This window comes from Somniosus microcephalus, chromosome 9 (genome assembly GCF_052327205.1).
Source record: "Somniosus microcephalus isolate GS21.2 chromosome 9, FLI_Smic_1.0, whole genome shotgun sequence".
Classification (NCBI taxonomy): Eukaryota; Metazoa; Chordata; class Chondrichthyes; order Squaliformes; family Somniosidae; genus Somniosus; species Somniosus microcephalus.
This window is the reverse complement of record NC_140995.1, coordinates 65,581,032-65,600,726: the sequence shown is the minus strand read 5'-3', so window position 1 is coordinate 65,600,726 and position 19,695 is coordinate 65,581,032. Positions and strand designations below refer to the sequence as shown.

Here is a 19,695-nt window from a genome sequence, read left to right as displayed (position 1 = left end):
ACCCGTAACCCCACGTATTTAATCCCCCTAACACTAAGGGTCAATTTATCATAGCCAATCAACCTAACCTGCACATCTTTGGACTGTGGGAGGAAACCGGAGCACCCGGAGGAAACCCACGCAAACACGGGGAGAATGTGCAAACTCCACACAGACAGTCACCCGAGGCCGGAGTCGAACCCGGGTCCCTGGCGCTGTGAGGCAACAGTGCTAACCACTATGCCACCGTGCCGCCCGCACGCCCTCCTTTAATGCCGTTCACACTCACATATTCTTAGACACTTGGACACCCTCTTTTGACCTCGCACACCCTGGTGCACGCTATTTACAACCTTTTAACGCTCGCTCACCCTCACTAGAGGCAATGGGATTCGCAAATGCAGCCTTCAGTTTTGGAGTGCCAAGCTATGATGATGAGTGATATATGACCATGAACATAAAGAACTGCCACTGGAAGTACAAAAAGATTCTCTTGATTAATGGTGAACTTCTGAAATATTTCAGTGGGTTTTGAAAGAGCACAATATTTAAAATAGCATGGTCACTAGGACTTTAGCAAAATGTCAGTGAGTTAATGCAGTGTGCACCTTAAGTATGGAAACCCCTAACACTTTGGTCAACTCCTGGCAATTAGAGAGTGATCAACGGTGGGGACAGTAGTAGAAGGAACTGGAAGTCGAACAGTTCATACAAGAAGGATCTTAAAAGAAAGGCTTGCATTTATATCGTGCCTTCCATAACCACTGGACTTCCCAAAGCGCTTTGTAGCCAATGAAGTACTTTTGAAGTGTAGTCACTGTTGTAATGTAGGAAATGCAGCAGCCAACTTGCGCACAGGAAGCTCCCACAAACAGCAATATCATAATGGCCAGATCATCTGTTTTTAGTGATTTTGATTTAGGGATAAATATTGGCCAGGGCTCCAGGGAGAACACCCCTGCTCTTCAAGTAGTGCCATGGGATCTTTTACATCCAACTGAGAGAGCAAATGGGTCCTCGGTTTAACATCTCATCCAAAAAACGGCACCTCCGACAGTGCAGCACTCCTTCAGTACTGCACTGGAGTGAATCCTGCAGAACATTAAAGCACTTGGGCTTTAATGTGACATTTCCTGGAGCATTTGTTGTTATATACTAAACCTGCAAATGGCAACGCCATCATGAACTGTCACAAAGCTATTCAATAGCAGTACCTGCATTAGTTTCCTTACAAGTTGTAATTTCATTCATTGGCTCACAATATTACAAACTAGACAAACTGTTTCTATCTTGATCAGCAACACATTTCTGATGATTATCAGGACATGTTAAGGAATTGCAATGACTTTAAATTAATATGCTGGAACTACAGTTTGCTAAAAATTGTTGAGAAGTTGTCATGCCTGCCTCCTTGTTAACTGCACAGGGTTATGGTCTTAGCATCACAGTAATGTAACAGTGCCCTTTGAGTACTGTCTCAAATGGAATGAAACGCTCCCTTTGATTTTAAGAGCGAAGATTAGACCTTGTCTTCCATCTTAGGTGGACATAAAAGACCCCATTCGAAGAGGAGCAGGGGAGTTCTCACTGATGCCTGGGCCAATATTTATCCTTCAACCAACATCACAAAAATAAAATGCTGTTCGTGGGAGTTTGCTGTGCTCACATCGGCTACCACTTTTCTTACATTATAACAGCGACTACATTTCAAAAGTACTTTATTGGCTGGGAAGCATTTTAGGATGCCCTGAGGTTGTGAAAGGTGCTATAGAAATACAAGTCTTTCTTTTACAGCTCCATTTATCCCATGGCTGCAAGCTTTCTGCAGATTTCCATTAAAATTTATTGTATAAAAACGAGAAAGAATATCAAACCACAATTAAACAGAATAAAAAAAAAACATTTTTTTGCCGTGGATTGATGGCTTTTCCGCAGAAGATGCATTGCATTTCAGCTTAAACCTTACCAACGCACAAATAGAATTCAAACAACCACAACTTACTGCAGCGGACAGCCAAAATAACTGCACAAATACACACAGCACTGAGAGGGGAAGAAAAACATTGAAAACTGTAATAATCAGACACTAATTACTCAATTCCATATAGATTCATAGCATTTTACAGCACAGCAGGAGGCCATTCGGCCAGTCATGCCTGTGCCAGCCCTTTGAAAGAGCTGTCCAATTAGTCCCACACCCCAGCTTTTTCCCCATAACCCTGCAAATTAATTCTCAAGTACATGTCCAACTGCCTTTTGAAATTTCCGATGGAATCTGCTTCCACCACCCTCAGGTAGTGCGTTCCAGTGTCAGCTGTGGCTCAGCGGGTAGTATCTCGCCCCAGTCGGAGGTTGTGGGTTGAAGCACAAAATTATCGGCTGACACTCCAGTGCAATACTGAGGAAGTGCTTCACTGTCAGAAGTGCTGTCTTTCGGCTGAAACGTTAAACCGAGGCCCCGTCTGCTCTCTCAGGTGGGCATAAAAGATCCTATTGTAGGAATCGACAGATCCCTAACTGAAGTACTGAGGTCGAGTCAGTCCGATAATAAAACAAAATTTAATGTAAACTAGAGAACAAACAATGGCATGCAGGAGAAACAATCAACAGGTCTTTTCTTAATGCTGGCTTCACGAGCTCTGAACTGGGAAACTCCCAGTCTGACGTCATCACGTTTCCCGCCGTTCGGGACGTCACGTGACCAACGTGGTGACGTCATCGCGCCGGTTCTGGGACTTACCCAAAACTGGCTATTTACATACAGTAAACAAACCTAGGTTCTGTAGCACTCTGTTAAAGGCAGTTATATAGGAGTCCCTTGGTAGCTTTGCCACATGCGCCCCCCCCAGAAGTGTCTTTAACCTCAAAAGTCAATCGCAGAGGAGGTCGGACGAGCCTGTTCGAACGACTCCGATATTCCCGGAGAGGAACGGGTTGGGTAGACGATGAGCTGGTCTGCGGAACAGTTTGGTCACACGTGGCGGCCACGGGCGGCCGCCCACGACGCGGTGGCTGCGCTGCCTCGGCCGGTCGCTCGAGGTCCAGGTGTGCGGCCTTGAGGCGGTCCACGGAAATGTGGTCAGGCTTGCCCCCGACGTCCACTAAAAACTCTTGGCGCCCGCCTGCAGTACCTGGAAAGGGCCTGTATATGGAGGAGTGAGAGGACTACGGTGGGCGTCATGCCTGACAAAAACGAATTTAGCCCACATAAGCTCCGGCGGAACGCGTGACACCCGTGATGTGACGTCGGAATGGGCCGAAAAGATTGAGCTGCGTCCCGGTGAGCCTGCAGTTGTTCGGCCGCCGACCAAGGACGCGTTGGTGACGGAAGAAACTCGCCGGGCACCCGGAGCGGTTGGCCATAAACCAGTTCGGCAGCCGATGCCTGCAGGTCCTCTTTAGGCGCTGTGCGTAACCCAAGCATCACCCAAGGCAGCTTGTCCATCCATGCGATCCCCTAGAGGCTGGCCCGCAGCGACGCCTTCAAGGACCGATGAAAACGCTCACATAATCCATTGGCCTGCGGATGGTAAGCCGTGGTCCGATGGAGCTTGGTGCCCAAACCCAAGGCGACGGCGTTCCACAAAGCAGACGAGAACTGCGGCCCGCGATCCGACGAAATATCAGACGGAACGCCGAAACGTGCAACCCAGGATGAGAGAAAAGCCCGGGCAACATCCGCGGAGGTGGTGGACGTCAAAGGAATGGCCTCCGGCCACCTGGTGGTACGGTCGACTATAGTCAAAAGATGTGTGAAACCTTGTGACGGCGGTAGTGGGCCAACGAGGTCAACATGGACGTGATCGAAACGCTGCTCCGGTACTTCGGAAACGGCGACGGGAGCTTTGACGTGTCGCTGTACCTTAGCCCGCTGGCACACGACGCAGGTGTTGGCCCAGTCGCGGACATCTTTTCGCATTCCTCTCCAGACGAACCTGGACGCCAGTAATTTTTGTGAAGCCCTCACGCCAGGGTGCGCAAGCCCGTGAATGGCATTGAAAACATTCCTACGCCAGGACAGCAGAACGATCAGGCGGGGGTCCCCCAAGGAGACGTCGCAGAGCAGTGAGGTGCCAGCCGAGTGGAAAAGCACATCCGCTGGCTGAAGGCAGGAGGAGTCGGTGCGGAAAGGTTGCGTTTCCGGATCGGCCGCTTGGTCAGCAGCCATGAGTGAATAATCGAGTCCCAGTTGGGCGGCCTGGACAGTCGCACGCGAGAGGCAATCGGCGACCACGTTGTCCTTGCCGGCCACGTGCCGGATGTCGGTGGTGAACTCGGAAATAAAGGTGAGCTGTCGAGCTGACCACGGCTCAGCCGTCTTGGCCATGGCAAACGTCAGGGGCTTGTGATCCACAAACGCGGTGAATTGGCGTCCTTCCAACAGAAAACGAAAATGGCGGATGGCCAGAAACAACGCCAACAACTCCCCGTCGAACGTGCTGTAACTGCGTTCGTTACGACGCAATTGGCGACTAAAAAACGCCAGCGGTTGCCTCGACCCATTGCTCCTGCACGGCGCCTACAGCGTAGTCCGAAGCGTCAGTCATGAGCGCGATGGTGGCGCCAGGCAGCGGGTGCGCCAACATTGTTGCGTTTACGAGAGCATCTTTCGTGTCCACAAAAGCGCAATCCATCTCTGGTGTCCAGACCACAGGTTCTTTCCCCGGTTTCCCTCTGAGTGCCTCGTAGAGTGGCCGCATAAGCTGCGCGGCCCGGGGAACAAACCTATAGTAAAAATTTACCATACCGAGGAACTCCTGGAGCGCTTTAACGGATTGCGGGCGTGGAAAAGCAGCAATCGCCTCCACCTTCGACCGAAGTGGCACTGCTCCCTCCGCAGTGATGCGGTGGCCCAAAAAGTCGATCTGTCGCAGCCCGAATTGGCATTTGGCCGGGTTAATTATGAGGCCATGCTGATGGAGGCGGCGAAAGAGGCGCAGGTGGCTGAGATGTTCCTCTTTCGAAGTACTGGCGACCAGGATGTCATCGAGATACACAAACAGGAACTTAAGGTCCCGCAGCACTGAATCCATAAGGCGCTGGAACGCCTGCGCCGCATTCTTGAGCCCGAACGGCATTCGGAGGAATTCAAACAGTCCGAACGGGGTAATGACCGCCGTCTTCTGGATGTCCTGGGGGTGGACGGGCACTTGATGGTAACCCCGGACGAGGTCGATTTTGGAAAAAAACGAATTGCCCGCCAAGTGTGCGGAGAAATCTTGGATGTACGATATTGGGTACCGGTCGGGCGTCGTGACCTCATTGAGGCGCCGATAATCGCCGCAGGGTCGCCAACCACCGCCGGGCTTAGGGACGATATGAAGTGGCGAAGACCAGGGACTATCCGACCGGCGAACAATCCCCAGCCGCTCCATGATGGCGAACTCCGCCTTTGCGGCCTCGAGTTTACTGGGTTTCAGCAGCCGAGCCCGGGCATAGACTGGAGGGCTGGTCGTCGCGATGTGGTGCTCCACACCATGTTTAGCGGTCGTTGCCGAGAAGATGGGCCGAGTTAGATCCGGAAATTCCCCGAGAAGGCGGGCGAAGTCGTCGGGCGCTGGCGCGGTGCAGGAAACCATGTGAGTCGCGCCGAAACCCCGAAAGCACAGGATGGAGGCAAACGTGGCGGCGTGAATCAGACGGCGATTTCGTAAATCAACCAATAGGTCATTGAAAGAGAAGAAGTCAGCGCCGAGGATTGCCTGTTCGATTTGGGCGGTGATAAACTCCCATAGGAAACGTTGTCCGCCGAAACACACCTGGATCCGTCGCGTCCCGAACGTACGAATAGCACTGCCGTTGGCGGCCCGGAGTGGAGAACCGCGCCTCTCGGCCCTGGCGTCGAGGAGCGAAGCGGGAAGGGTGCTGCACTGGGCGCCCGTGTCACACAAAAACCGCCGGCCCGAAATGGAGTCGGTGATATAAAGTAACTTCCCGGAATCTCCAACCGCCATTTTAGTTGTGAAACCGACCTCGGGGGTCGTCTTTCCGCTCACGCAGTCGGTGCTGTTGCTTTCTCGTTGCATTAGGCACGAAACTACAGGGAGGACGGCAGCATCTGGCTTTTGGGCTGAAACGGGCGTGATAGTAACAGAGACCGGATGGTGGAGGCACCAAGGCGGGGTTCTTCAGGGCACGACGCTTCGAGGTGGCGCAGTACTGCTGCATCACTGCATAAATGGTGTCGGCTTCGGCCGCGAGCGCTACACCATCCGTAGCCTCCGACCTGGCGAGGGCTGTTTGCACCTGCTCGGGGAGCTGGCTCAGGAACAGTTGCTGAAACAGAAAACACCGCGGCTCAAAACCGAGGAGCGTGAGCATCTGGCTCATCAGCTCAGACGGCTTGGTGTCGCCTAACCCGGGCAGTGTGAGTAAACGTCGCGCGCGCTCCGCTTTCGTGAGGCCGAAAACCTGCATTAGTCGCGCCTTAAGCGTATCATACTTGTTATCTACGGGCGGGGTCTCCAGCAGACTGATGATCCTCGAAGCCGTCGAGCTGTCCAGTGCGGAGACCACGTAAAGATAACGGGTCTGATCCAGCACGATGTTCCGAAGCTGGAACTGAACTTCCGCTTGGACGAACCAGGAGGCCGCCTGTTGTTCCCAAAAGTGAGGGAGCTTCAAGGTCGCTGCGTTAACACCCATCGTTTTGTTCTGCGCGTCCTCCGCGAATATCGCCCGCGAAGCTTCGGGGTCACCAATGTAGGAATCGACAGATCCCTAACTGAAGTACTGAGGTCGAGTCAGTCCGATAATAAAACGAAGTTTAATGTAAGCTAGAGAACAAACAATGGCATGCAGGAGAAACAATCAACAGGTCTTTTCTTAATGCTGGCTTCACGAGCTCTGAACTGGGAACCTCCCAGTCTGACATCATGACGTCATCACGTTCCCAGCCGTTCGGGACGTCACGTGACCAACGTAATGATGTCATCATGCCGGTTCTGGGACTTACCCAGAACTGGCTATTTACATACAGTAAACAAACCTAGGTGCTGTAGCACTCTGTTAAAGGCAGTTAGTCCCTTGGTGGCTTTGCCACACTATAACACTATTTCAACAAAGAGCAGGGGAGTGATCCCCGGTGTCCTGGCCAATATTTACCCCTCAATCAGCAGCACTAAAACAGATGATCTGCTCATTATCACATTGCTGTTTGTGGGAGTTTGCTGTGCACAAATTGGCTGCCGCCTTTCCTGCATTACAACAGTGACGACACTTCAAAAAAATGACCTTATTGGCGGTGAAGCGCTTTGGGGCATCTGGCGTCGTGAAAGGCACAATATGAAATGCAAGTCTTTGTTCCTTTCAGATCTTAACAACCCTGTGTGAAATAATTTCCCCTCTAGTTCTTCTGCCAATTATTTTAAATCTATGACCTCTGGTTACCAACCCACTTGCCAGAGGAAATAGTTTCTCCTTACTTGCTCCAATAAAACCACTCAGAAGTTTGAAATCCTCAATGAGGTCTCCCCTTAACCTTCGCTGCTCTAAGGAGAACAATTCCTGCTTCACCAATCTCTCCACATAACTGAAGTCCGTCCTCCCTGGTAACATCACAGAATCACAATCACAGAAACCCCACAGTGCAGATAGAGGCCATTTCGGCCCATCGAGCCTGCACCGACACATATCCCACCCGATCCCCGTAACCCCTACATATCCCACCCTATCCCCGTAACCCCACGTATTTAATCCCCCTAACACTAAGGGTCAATTTATCATAGCCAATCAACCTAACCCGCACATCTTTGGACTGTGGGAGGAAACCGGAGCACCCGGAGGAAACCCACGCAAACACGGGGAGAATGTGCAAACTCCACACAGACAGTCACCCGAGGCCGGATTCGAACCCGGGTCCCTGGCGCTGTGAGGCAACAGTGCTAACCACTATGCCACCATCCTGGTAACCCTCCTCCGTACCCTCTCGAAAGCCTAGACATCCTTCCTAAAGTGTAGTGTTCAGAATTGTACACAATAATCCAGTTGAAGCCTAACCACGGATTTGTAATGGTTCAGCATGACTTCCTTGTTTTTGTATAAAATGCCCCCATTTACAAAGCCAAGTATCCCATACGCTTTCTTGACCACCTCATCAACTTGCCCTGCCACCTTCAAAGATTTGTAAATAAGCACCCCCCAGGTTCCTCTGCTCTTGCACCCCCTTAAAATAGAACCATTTAGATTACACTGCCTCTCCATGCTGCTCCTCCTAAAGTGCATCACTTCACACTTATCCACATCAAATTGCATCTGCCAGATGTCTGCCCATTTCACCAGTCTGTCTGTCCTCCTGAAGTCTGCTACTATCCTCCTCTCTATTTACTACATTGCCAAGTTTTGTATCATCTGCAAACTTTGAAATTGTACTCCCTATACCCAAGTCCAAGCCACTTATAGATAAGAAGAAAAGCACTGGTCCTAATACCAATCCTTGGTGGACCCCACTGCATACTTCTCTCCAGTCAGAAAAACATACGTTCACCACTACTCTCTGCCTCCTATCCTTTAGCCAATTACGTACCCAAGTTACCACCGTCTCTTTAATACCATGTGCTTCTATTTTCTGACTAAGCCTGTTATGCACTTTATCAAATGCCTTTTGAAAGTCCATATATACAACATCTACTGCACTACCTTCATCAAACCTCTGTTACTTCATCAAAGAACTCAAATCAGATTAGTTAGATACGATTTGCCTTTAACAAATCCGTGCTGTCCCTTATTAGCCCATGCTTCTCCAAGTGGGAATTAATTTTGTCCTTGACAATGGTCTTGAGTAGTTTTCCCACCATTGATATTATACCTGTAATATTTCCACAAAATATTTTGTTGGTCCCCTTCTTCAGTATGATATTGATCACATTTAATAGGCCATATTTTAGAATCACTTTTTCCTTACCTACAGTGTACCAGCTTGCATCAGTTAGCTTATTGATGACAGCTTCTTGGCAGGTTCCATCAGGGGTCTTCACTTCGACAATAGCTCCTACCTGCAGTGGAAGTCACACCCAATCAGTAACATGTAAAAAGGAACAAATCTCACCCATCACCTGGGGTCATTCAGAAGCTTTCAGTATGGGCAGTTCAATGAACTTTAACTGATAGGAGGGGAGGGGAGGAAGCTGCTGGGAGAGAGGGGATAGGATTTTTTCTTGCCTTTTGGGGACTGAGTCAGCGCTGTGAGAAATTAAATGCTGGGAGGTGCACATGGCAGTCCGGGGCCCCTTTCGCTCAGATTTTCCGGACCTCACACAATGGGATGACAGCCAAGATCAGTCACAACAACAACTTGCATTTATATAGTATATTTAATAAAGCACTCTCTTTTCCCAGAGAGTGGCGAGACTCTGGAATGTGCTGCTGGCTGGTGTGGTGGGTGCTGACTGCCTTCAAGAGGGGGCCGAACCGGTTCCTGACTGGGGCAGAGATCACATCGTACAGAAGGCAAGTGTCTTTATAATAACACTTGGTCCGTGTGATCTCCTGGACTGGTTCTGATCGCCCGAGTGGGTCGGAGAGGAATTTTCCAGTTTTCTTTTTTCTTATTGGCCCTGTGTTTTTTGCCTCTCCAAGGAGATTACATAGCTGGGGGTGGGCGGCGCGCGGTGGTGGAGGTAGGGAAGAAGTGTCTACTCATGATGCTCAAGCCAACAAGAGTGTGTGGCATGCTCGATAGACCAGCTGGTCTTATCCTGCCCATCAATTTTGTATGTTCATAAAACAACCCAAGGCGATTCATAGGAGCATTATCAGACAAACTTTAATATCGAGCCATATAAGGAGATATTTGCACAGGTAACCAAATGCTTGATCACGGAGGTAGGTGTTAAGGAGCGTCTTAAAGGAGGAGAGAGGTGTAGCGAAGCGGAGAGGTTTAGGGAAGGAATGCCAGTGCTTGGGGCCTAGACAGCTAAATGCAGGGCCGCCAATGGTGGTGCAAAGGAAATCAGGGATGCACAAGAGGCCAGAATTGAGGAGCTCAGAGATCTGAGGGTTGTAGGGCTGGAGGAGGTTACAGAGATCGGGAGGGGTGAGGCCATGATGGGATTTGAACACAAGGGTGAAAATTTTAAATTGGTCAGTGAACACAGGGGTGATAGGTGAACGGGACTTGGTACGAGTTCAAATATGGTCTGCAGAGTTTTGGATGAGCTCCAGTTTACGGAGGGAAGAATAAAGGGGGCCGGCCAGGTGAGAGCCTTGGAATAGTCGAGGCTGGAGGTAACAAAGACATGGATGAAGGTTTCAACAACAGATGGGCTTGAGGCATAGCAAAAATACTGCACCACCAGGCTGCCAGTTTCTGCTCCAGCCACCCAGTATCCAGTTTAGAATGGTACTGCCAGAGGGCAGGGAAGTGGGTATCTTTTTGGTTCAGCGAATGGTATGTGCAACTTACAGGCTTCAGTGCCGAGGTATTCTTTTCAAACGAGACACAGAAACTAACGCACATGTACAAAAAAAAGTTTTGGTAACTACAAGGGATATCTGTTTGTGGAGGTTGAACTGAATTCTGAGAATGCGGAAAACCATATCTACATTAGGTAACCTAATATTTGTCCTTGTTTGATCGGAAGCTTTGTAACTTAAAGTCCTGTTTGTGCAACCAATGTATTGCTCGCCAATTGGACAATGCTGATTAACTTGGTAGAGATTGGATAGAAAGAGACTGATGTCCCAAAGGGCCTGTGCATTTCAATTGATGCTGGCCAGGGCTTAACCGGCACAGCTACTCCACACCATTCTTTAGAGTAACCCCTTTCTGACCTAGAGTCGCCCTCCCTCAAGAGGCTGCAAGCAGAGGTTTGTTTGTGGGAATCAGGTGAAACCATTCTACTCTGCAGGATTCCCACCAGTCTGACAGCCACCACAAGCTGTGTAGATTATGGGGAAGGGAAGAACACAATACGGCTTCTTAGAATGTCAAAACGAGGCAGTACAACCCGGATGACTCAATGGGCAAAAGTACCATATGGTGCTGTACACAGAGCAGGAAGGTCATGGGATCAATTCCTGGTCTGGGCAGAGCTAGCCACTCTCAGGAAGGGTGCTGGTGGGATACAGGTGGCCTCTGCATCCCTGGCCTTTTGGGGAGGGGGGAGGAGGAGACAGAGAAAGGAAGGCAAAGAAAGAAGGAAAAGAAGAACTTAAAAATAAAAACCAGCTAGGTTTCCCTTCCTGACCACAGTCCAATGACCCCTCCTGGAAGAGTCTTCCTGACCACAGTCCAATGACCCCTCCTGGAAGAGCCTTCCTGACCACAGTCCAATGACCCCTCCTGGAAGAGTCTTCCTGACCACAGTCCAATGACCCCTCCTGGAAGAGTCTTCCTGACCACAGTCCAATGACCCCTCCTGGAAGAGCAAGCAAGGACAAGACCAGGTTTGGCTGTGTTGGCCCAACCGTCAAGCGATATTTAGGCTCAAGCAAGAAGAGCGACACATGGGCAAGGTGCTGAAGAGCTCCCAGTGCCAGGCAGTGATCACTCCCTTGGACGGGAGGTCCCAGTGATCTCCCTGAACATGTCCGCCCAATCAGGTTTGTGTGCAAGCTGAATGTCGAGCCTGTTGCCATTATCTGCAGAGGAAGCAGTATTTGTACAATTACTGGGATTCGAATTTATTCAGTGCCGCAAAGTGACCGAGCTGTGGAGAACATTTAAAGGCTCAAACCAACAGGAAAGCACTCAAGAGAAAGCAGGATATTTATGATACATCAGGTGGAACAGGAATCAAAAGGTAGAGTGTAACCATGGCAGGAATAACTTGCCTAATAGTTTACAAAGGATTAGAACCTGCAGGAATACTGGCCAACCACCTCTGAATAAGGACATACATGAAGGAGGTAACATATTCGATTTACAGCACTCCCACAATGGCTGTATGTTTATCCTGCTAATGAGCTCAGACACGAGGAAGGTCTCGGGTTCGACCACTAGTCTCTGCGGATCAGCTGATCTCATGCAGGGTCAACCATAGGGACACAGTTAGCAGCAACGTTCCGGGTTAGAGAAAGGGAAAAACATCAACAAGGTGATCCACTCATCAGCAATCCCTGCCAGGAATGTGTCAGTGCATCAGGAGGGGACAGGATCAGGATCAGCTGGAATGACCGGTGTATCAGGAGGGGCAGGATCAGGATCAGCTGGAATGACCGGTGTACCAGGAGGGGCAGGATTAGGATCAGCTGGAATGACCGGTGTATCAGGAGGGGCAGGATTAGGATCAGGATCAGCTGGAATGACCGGTGTACCAGGAGGGGGCAGGATCAGGATCAGCTGGAATGACCGGTGTATCAGGAGGGGCAGGATCAGGATCAGCTGGAATGACCGGTGTACCAGGAGGGGCAGGATTAGGATCAGCTGGAATGACCGGTGTATCAGGAGGGGCAGGATTAGGATCAGGATCAGCTGGAATGACCGGTGTACCAGGAGGGGCATGATCAGGATCAGCTGGAATGACCGGTGTATCAGGAGGGGCAGGATCAGGATCAGCTGGAATGACCTGTGTATCAGGAGGGGCAGGATTAGGATCAGCTGGAATGACCGGTGTATCAGGAGGGGCAGGATCAGGATCAGCTGGAATGACCTGTGTATCAGGAGGGGCAGGATCAGGATCAGCTGGAATGACCGGTGTATCAGGAGGGGCAGGATCAGGATCAGCTGGAATGACCGGTGTATCAGGAGGGGCAGGATCAGGATCAGCTGGAATGACCTGTGTATCAGGAGGGGCAGGATTAGGATCAGGATCAGCTGGAACGACCGGTGTATCAGGAGGGACAGGATTAGGATCAGGATCAGCTGGAACGACCGGTGTATCAGGAGGGACAGGATCAGGATCAGCTGGAATGATCGGTGTGGTTGGATAACCAGCCAGCACTCACTTGCTCAGCCTTGCCTCTATGTACTGTACTAGCCTCCCAAGTGAGATACTTCAGGTCAATTAGCACCCATGGATCAGTACACCAGCAGGTGGTCAAAACCTTCGGGAGAGAAGGATGGAAGGGATGTGGCAACAGAAAAACAACCCCACACACATCTTCAGTGGCAGTCGAAAACACAAAACATGTGATTCAGAAATTCAAATGAGCTGTGTATTACATCCCTGTAAATATTGTCGATCTTACTGCAGCAAATTAAGGTGACAGGAATACCTTCAGTACAATCCAAGATGGGTTACACAGTGGGCTGCAAAGAGGTATGAAGCAAAGCTCTATAAATGATAATTATTGTATGAATGGCAGTAGTCATGGTACCAGAATTGAAATCGTAAACTCCAAAAATCACACTCCCATCTGTTACATGCCAAGTTCAATCTGCAACATCAGACGTTACAGATTATAATCTTGTTTGATTTATATTGTACACGGTATCACACCAGTGTAATCTTTTCCTCTTTCGTGGTGACGTTGCATTCATTCAGATTTCAAATAAAGTTTGAATCATTTCAGCACTCAAAAAGATGAAGAACTATTTGAACCATTTACAGTCACGCATCACAGAATAGGCCACTGGCATCAGGGCAAGCAATCAACAATGTATCACAACAACTTGCATTTATATAGCACCTTTAACAAAGTAATACATCCCAAGGTGCTTCACAGGAGCAGTATCAGACAAAATGGGTCTGGACTTGAGTATACAGGGCATACTTTCAAAGAGGCCAATGAGAAGGATAGTAACAGACTTCAGGAGGACAAAGACAGAGAGGGGAAATGGGCAGACACATGGCAGATGAAATTTAATGCAGAGAAGTGTGAAGTGATACATTTTGATAGGATAGGATGAATGAGGAGAGGCAATATGAACGAAATGGTACAATTTTAAAGGGGGTTCAGGAACAGAGACGCCTGGGGGTGTATGTACACAATTTTTGAAGGTGGCAGGACAAGTGGAGGAGACTGTTAAAAAAGCATACAGGATCCTGGGCTTTATAAGTAGAGGCATAAGAGTACAAAAGCAAGGAAGTTATGCTAAAACACTGGTTAGGCCCCAGCTGGAGCATAGGGCTGGATTTTGTCAATGTGGGCGCATTGGGGGCGGGACTGCTGGTTGTCAGGTTTCAGTCCCGCCCCCAACGACGTCTGGCCAACCCACGCTATTTTCCCTTGATTGACCTCGTTCAGCCTGCCCTGCGGGCTTAGCTGGCCAATTAAGGGAAAGCCGGTGACAGAGGACATCAGCGTACGACAGTGTGGAGTGTCAGTGTTTGACAGCTTTGGAGAAGCTGTCAAACACTGAATCTGTGTTCTAAGATGAGCCCTTGCACAAAGACTCACCAAAACCTCTTTCCTCAGCAGAAATCAGATTGCTGCTGCATCTGACAATGCAGCAGCCATTCTGTCATCTCTGCCATTGAGATGAGGCACCTCCGGATCCCCAAGGGTTGAAGCCGGCAGAAAGAAGCAAAGGTAAGTAACCTTTTTCCAACACTTTACACTCACCTCTCATACTTATCTCTCCACACTTGCACCCATCACTCACCTCCACAGCAGACTTTGATCCCTCTCACCCCACCGCAGACCCACTGCTCGTCTCGCTGACCCGGACGAGGTTTGCAGCCGTCGGGAAGCCCGCACTTGGAGGGGTAAAATGGGGATAAGCCTCAAAACTGCTCGTTAACAGGCAGTTAATTGGCTCTAATCCCCTTCCTGCCTCGAGGAGACTGGTCACTGCGCGAGTCTGGGACCTGCCTCCCAGGAAGATGGCACAGAGGCAGGTTGGGAGCGAGTTCGGTACCCGCTCCCAGTTTCTGTCATTTTCCCAGCAGTCCCACCTCCATACCCGCCTCCCCAGGGCTAGGAAAATTCCCCCATTGTCTAATTCTGGGCACTCCACACTTTAGGAAGGCATTAGCAAGGGTGCATTGGAGATTTGCTGGAATGGTACCAGGGATGAGGGACTTCAGTTATGTGGAGAAGCTGGGGTTGTTCTCCTTAAAGCAGAGAAAGTTAAGAGGAGATTTGATAGAGATGTTCAAAATCATGAACGGATTTGATAGAGTAAATAAGGAGAAACTGTTTTCAGTGGCAGTAGGGTCTAGGCTAAAGAACCAGTGGCGACATGAGGATTTGTTTTTTTACGCAGCGAGTTGTGATGATCTGGAATGCACTGCCTGAAAGGGTAGTGGAGGCAGATTCAATAATAACCTTCAAAAGGGAATTAATCGGATAAATACTTGAAATAATTGCATAAATACGATACAGGGCTATCGGGACAGAGCCAGCAAGTGGGACTACATAAGAAATAGGAGCAGGAGTAGGCCATTTGGCCCCTCGAGCCTGCTCCGTCATTTAATGAGATCATGGCTGATCTGATCTTGGGCTCAGCTCCATTTCCCGGTCCGCTCCCCAAACTAATTGGATAGTTTTCCTTGTGCTGGCACAGGTGCGATGGGCCGAACGGCTTCCTTCTGTGCTGTTTGACACCGGGCCACATGAGATATTAGGGCAGGTCGCCAAAAGCTTGGTCAAAGAGGTAGGTTTTAAAGACTGTCTTAAGGAGGAGAGGCGCAGAGGGGTTTAGGGAGGAAATTCCAGATCTTTGGGCCTAGGCAGCTGAAGGCACAGCCAGCAACGGTAGCGCAATGTAAATCAGGGATGCACAAGAGATCATAACTGGAGGAGCGCAGAGGTCTCAGAGGGTTGTAGGGGTGGAGAAGGTTACAGAGATAGGGAGGGGTGAGGTCATGGAGGGATTTGAATACAAGGATGAGTATTTTAAAATCGAGGCATTGCCGAATCGGAGTCAATGTAGGTCAGCTAGCATTGGGTGATGGGTGAACAGGACTTGGTGAGAGTTAGGACACGGGCAGCAGAGTTTAGGATGAGCTCAAGTTTATGGAGGGTGGAACGTAGGAGGCCGGGACAGGACAAATCCCAAGTGGTGCTGGAAATAACTCACCATCAGGTAAGACTGATTTACATCCTATGTGCCTTCATATATAATCTATACTAAGTTTTTGTAGAAAAACCAAGACATCTCTCTCAAGATCATAAATGTTTACATCATAAGTTGTGATTTGGAGACTATTCCTCATTGTCATACTTATGATTTCATTACACATTTAAAAGATGAAAGAATTTTGTATTATTATATTCCTAGAAATTAATACTAGCTCTACTGATGCCAACAGGAGTGTGCCATGGGGCATTTTTTAAACTCAAAGGTAGCATTACTCCATGTATTACCTCTGCTGCTTTTCCTCAACCACCAAACCTCCCACCAAGATTCTGCCCCTGCCCTGAAGACTCATTTTTCTCTAGTTTCTCTCCCATCTCCCCTCATGCCCTCTGCTCGTCCACAAGACCCATTTCCTGCCCTCTGGACCCCCATTCCTACCCAACTGCTGCCCATAACTACAGTTCCTGGCCCCCATACAAGCGGACATTGTAATTGACTCCCTTTCCTCCTGTACTGCCGCCTCCCTTTCAAAATCACCGTCCTCAAAAAACAATCAACCCTTCTATCCCTGCAGACCATCGCCTCAACCCCAACTTCCCTATCTGCTCCAAAATCCTTTGATGTGTTTCTTGCCAAATCTGTGGCCATCTCTCCCGCTACTGAATCTTTCTACAAGAAACTTTGTGCTATCCGGAGGTGAGCTATCCGGCAATCTGGAGCCACCGGCAAAAATCAGCAGCCGTTTTTTATTCTTTTTGTTTGTTTTTTTTGCTTTGTTTGAACAGTCAAGCTGTGCAAGGTCTGTAGCTATAGCAACAGCTTCAGCTACAGAGCTTTAGGGCCACACCCAAGTGTTTAGAAGCTGTTGCTAAGCAAGTGTTTGCTGTCAAATACGGAGATAAGAATCTCTGTATCTCTCAACATTAACTCTGGAGAGTACGGTAGTTTTCAGGCAACGGCAGCAGCTCGGTCCCGTGGGTGCCGGATAGCACAAAGTTTCCTGTAATTAGCTTTCCATCACTCTCATGGCACAAAACAGCCCTTAATCAAAGTCACAAATGGCATCCTCCAAGTCACACACCACCTGACTTGGAAATAGATCGCCATTCCTTCATCATCACTGGGTCAAACTCCTGGACCTCCCTACTTAGTAGCACAAACACAGGGCCAGCGTCCACATGAATGCTGATGACACCCAGCTCTACCTCTCCACACCTCCACTACCTCAGTGCTGTCAGACCACTTGACCGATATCCAGTCTCGGATGAGCTGTAATTTCCTCCAGGCTGAACATTAGTAAGCCTGTCAAAAACTCCGTACTCTCACCACTGACTCCATCCCCACCTCCTCAGCCAGCATTTCAGGATGAACCAGACTGCTCGCAACCTCCTTGTCCTGTCCAACCCCAAATCGAACTCTCGACCCCTCTCCAGCACAAAGACAGCCTATTTACATCTCCGTGATATTGCCTACCTCTGCCCATAAAACCTTCACTTTGTCGCCTCTGGACTTGACTGTACAAATGCTCTTCTGGCAGGTTCCCACTTTCCACCTCCATAAACTTAAGCTCATCCAAAACTCTGCTGCCGGTATCCTATCCTGCAGGAAATCCACTCACCCATCACTACAGTCCTACATTGACTCCCATCTCCCACAACATAACTACCGACAGCACTGTTCTTATTGGGGCAGTAATTCCTCCCCAAACGCGTGAGTACGGAAGGGGTACTCACGCGTCTGGCCGGAGGAAATGCCGGTTTTCAGCATGCACAGCGCATGCGCTGAAAACCGGCATTTCCTCTCCTCTCACCCAAGAGTTGAAGAGGCTAGCGCATGCGCTGTAGGGGGCAGCGCGTGCGTCTTGGATTTCCTCTGTTTTGGGGGATTTGCGCATGTGTAAAGGCCTCCGGTCTTTACGCTTGTAAAAAGCACACGTAAGTATTTATTTTTACAGGTAAGTGGTGTTTTAGTGCAATTTAGAATTTTTTTTCCCACAGGTTTATTATTTTAAAGAATCTACAATAAGGTAAGTTTAGTTTTAGACCCTTTTTATTAAAAATGTATTTTTTTCAAAAAATAAATTGTTTAAATTATTTTTTTTTAACTTATTTATACTTAATTTAATGATTGGGATGTTTTTTTAAATTTTATTTAAAGTTTAAGTAGTGTTTTGGGGTGCAGTACTTCTCATGAGTTTGACAGTTCTTACTCTCAAACTTATGAATGAAGTTTCCCCTCCCCTGATTGGCTGAACAGTGCTCACCTGATCCCAGCTGGCACATCACACTAACTACGCCGCTGGGTCAGGTTAGCACAGCGCGCCAACATCAGAACCTGGCCACTGAAAGGAAATCCACTGCGGGCCAGGTTTCAGATGTCGGCGCGCAGGGTGAGTGCACATCGGAGGCTTGCACGCGCGGCAAGCCCCCGACACCAAGTTCTGGGCCATTAATAAGGAAGAGTCTTTTTCCCTCCCGCCCCCACCTAAAACTCTGTGCACTTTTTAGAACTTTTACTGCTGAATGAGGAAGTAGATCTTTGCACTATGCAGCTGCACACTAATAAAATATAATGTAATATGTGAAAGCTGTCATCGAGACAAGATAAACATCACTCACAAAATGGGGTATTTCCTCATGAGCGAGTTTCATGAGTAATACAGCAAGCTTCACTTGTGGAGATATTTATCAGATGTAAATGTTGGACAGGCAGGACACATCCAAAAACAGTTCTTCAGCACTTCAATAAAAACCATTCAACACATTAACGTATTGATATTCCAAACTGATAGTTTTATTTGCAGCTATTATACGTCTCAGGATTCATCTCCCTCAATCATTAAGTCAAGGAAAATTGCAAGAACACAAGCGCATACCTTGAGTGGACCTTTGATGTGATCATCCTGCACTTCCACGGTTGATGAATCATGTTTGAAAGTTACCTTTAAAAAAAACACAATTTTCAAAACAATAGTAAGCACGAGTGTGAAAATCTGACAAGTGTGTCGAAGATTTACATGAGCCTATTCTAGTAACGCAACAGTTAACTTTCCTCTACAATCGACCCAGACGGCTACTCGTCAATGTTCTGTGTTGCTTTACAAGAAATAAAAGCCATTATTATAGATTTTGACAACAAAAATACATTACAGCTTTAATCACAGGTCATGGGCTTCTTAAACAAAATTCCACAGGAGGTTATCCAACTCTTTTTTCAAAGAAAGCTTTGAAAACCATTATTCTTAAATACAAAATGGCTTTAGTTATGTAGTACAGTCACTCTGAATGAATCATGTTATGGGGGTTCTAGAAGGACAAGGGCAGCAGGCGCATGGGAACACCACCAGCTCCAAGTTCCCCTCCAAGTCACACACCACCTGACTTGGAAATATATCGCCATTCCTTCATCATCACTGGGTCAAACTCCTGGACCTTCCTATTTAACAGCACTGTGGGAGCACCTTCACCACACGACTGCGGCGGTTTAAGAAGGGGGCTCACTACCACCTTCTCGAGAGCAATTAGGGATGGGCAATAAATGCTGCCTTTGCTAGCGACACCCACACCCCGAGAATGAATGTTAAAAAACTGTTAGAAATAGGCACTCCTGCCACAGAATTTCAGTGCCGAGAGAGCATTGAGAATTTGAGTGCAAATGCTGACCCATCGACAACATTTTATGTCCTTAATGGATGGAAAATTGTTCTGGGCACGTTTATCTGGACTCCGAATTTCTGATGTGCACACCCAGTATGCATGGCTCTGCACCGGGAACGTTAATTCATTTTTTGATTTTTGATGTGCACCAAAAGC

The 19,695-nt window shown here is 48.6% G+C and overlaps 1 protein-coding gene across 1 annotated transcript in view; it reads right to left on the bottom strand.

Moving 5' to 3' along the window:
• Positions 1 to 19,695, bottom strand: part of arid4b (AT-rich interaction domain 4B) — a 203,098-nt gene that overhangs the window by 139,315 nt on the left and 44,088 nt on the right. The window contains exons 4-5 of the mRNA XM_085996722.1: positions 18,759 to 18,824; positions 8,882 to 8,972 (exon numbers count right to left, since the gene is read on the bottom strand). Of these exons, the coding sequence (XP_085852848.1) occupies positions 8,882 to 8,972; positions 18,759 to 18,824 (157 nt within the window). The remainder of the gene's footprint in view (positions 1 to 8,881; positions 8,973 to 18,758; positions 18,825 to 19,695) is intronic.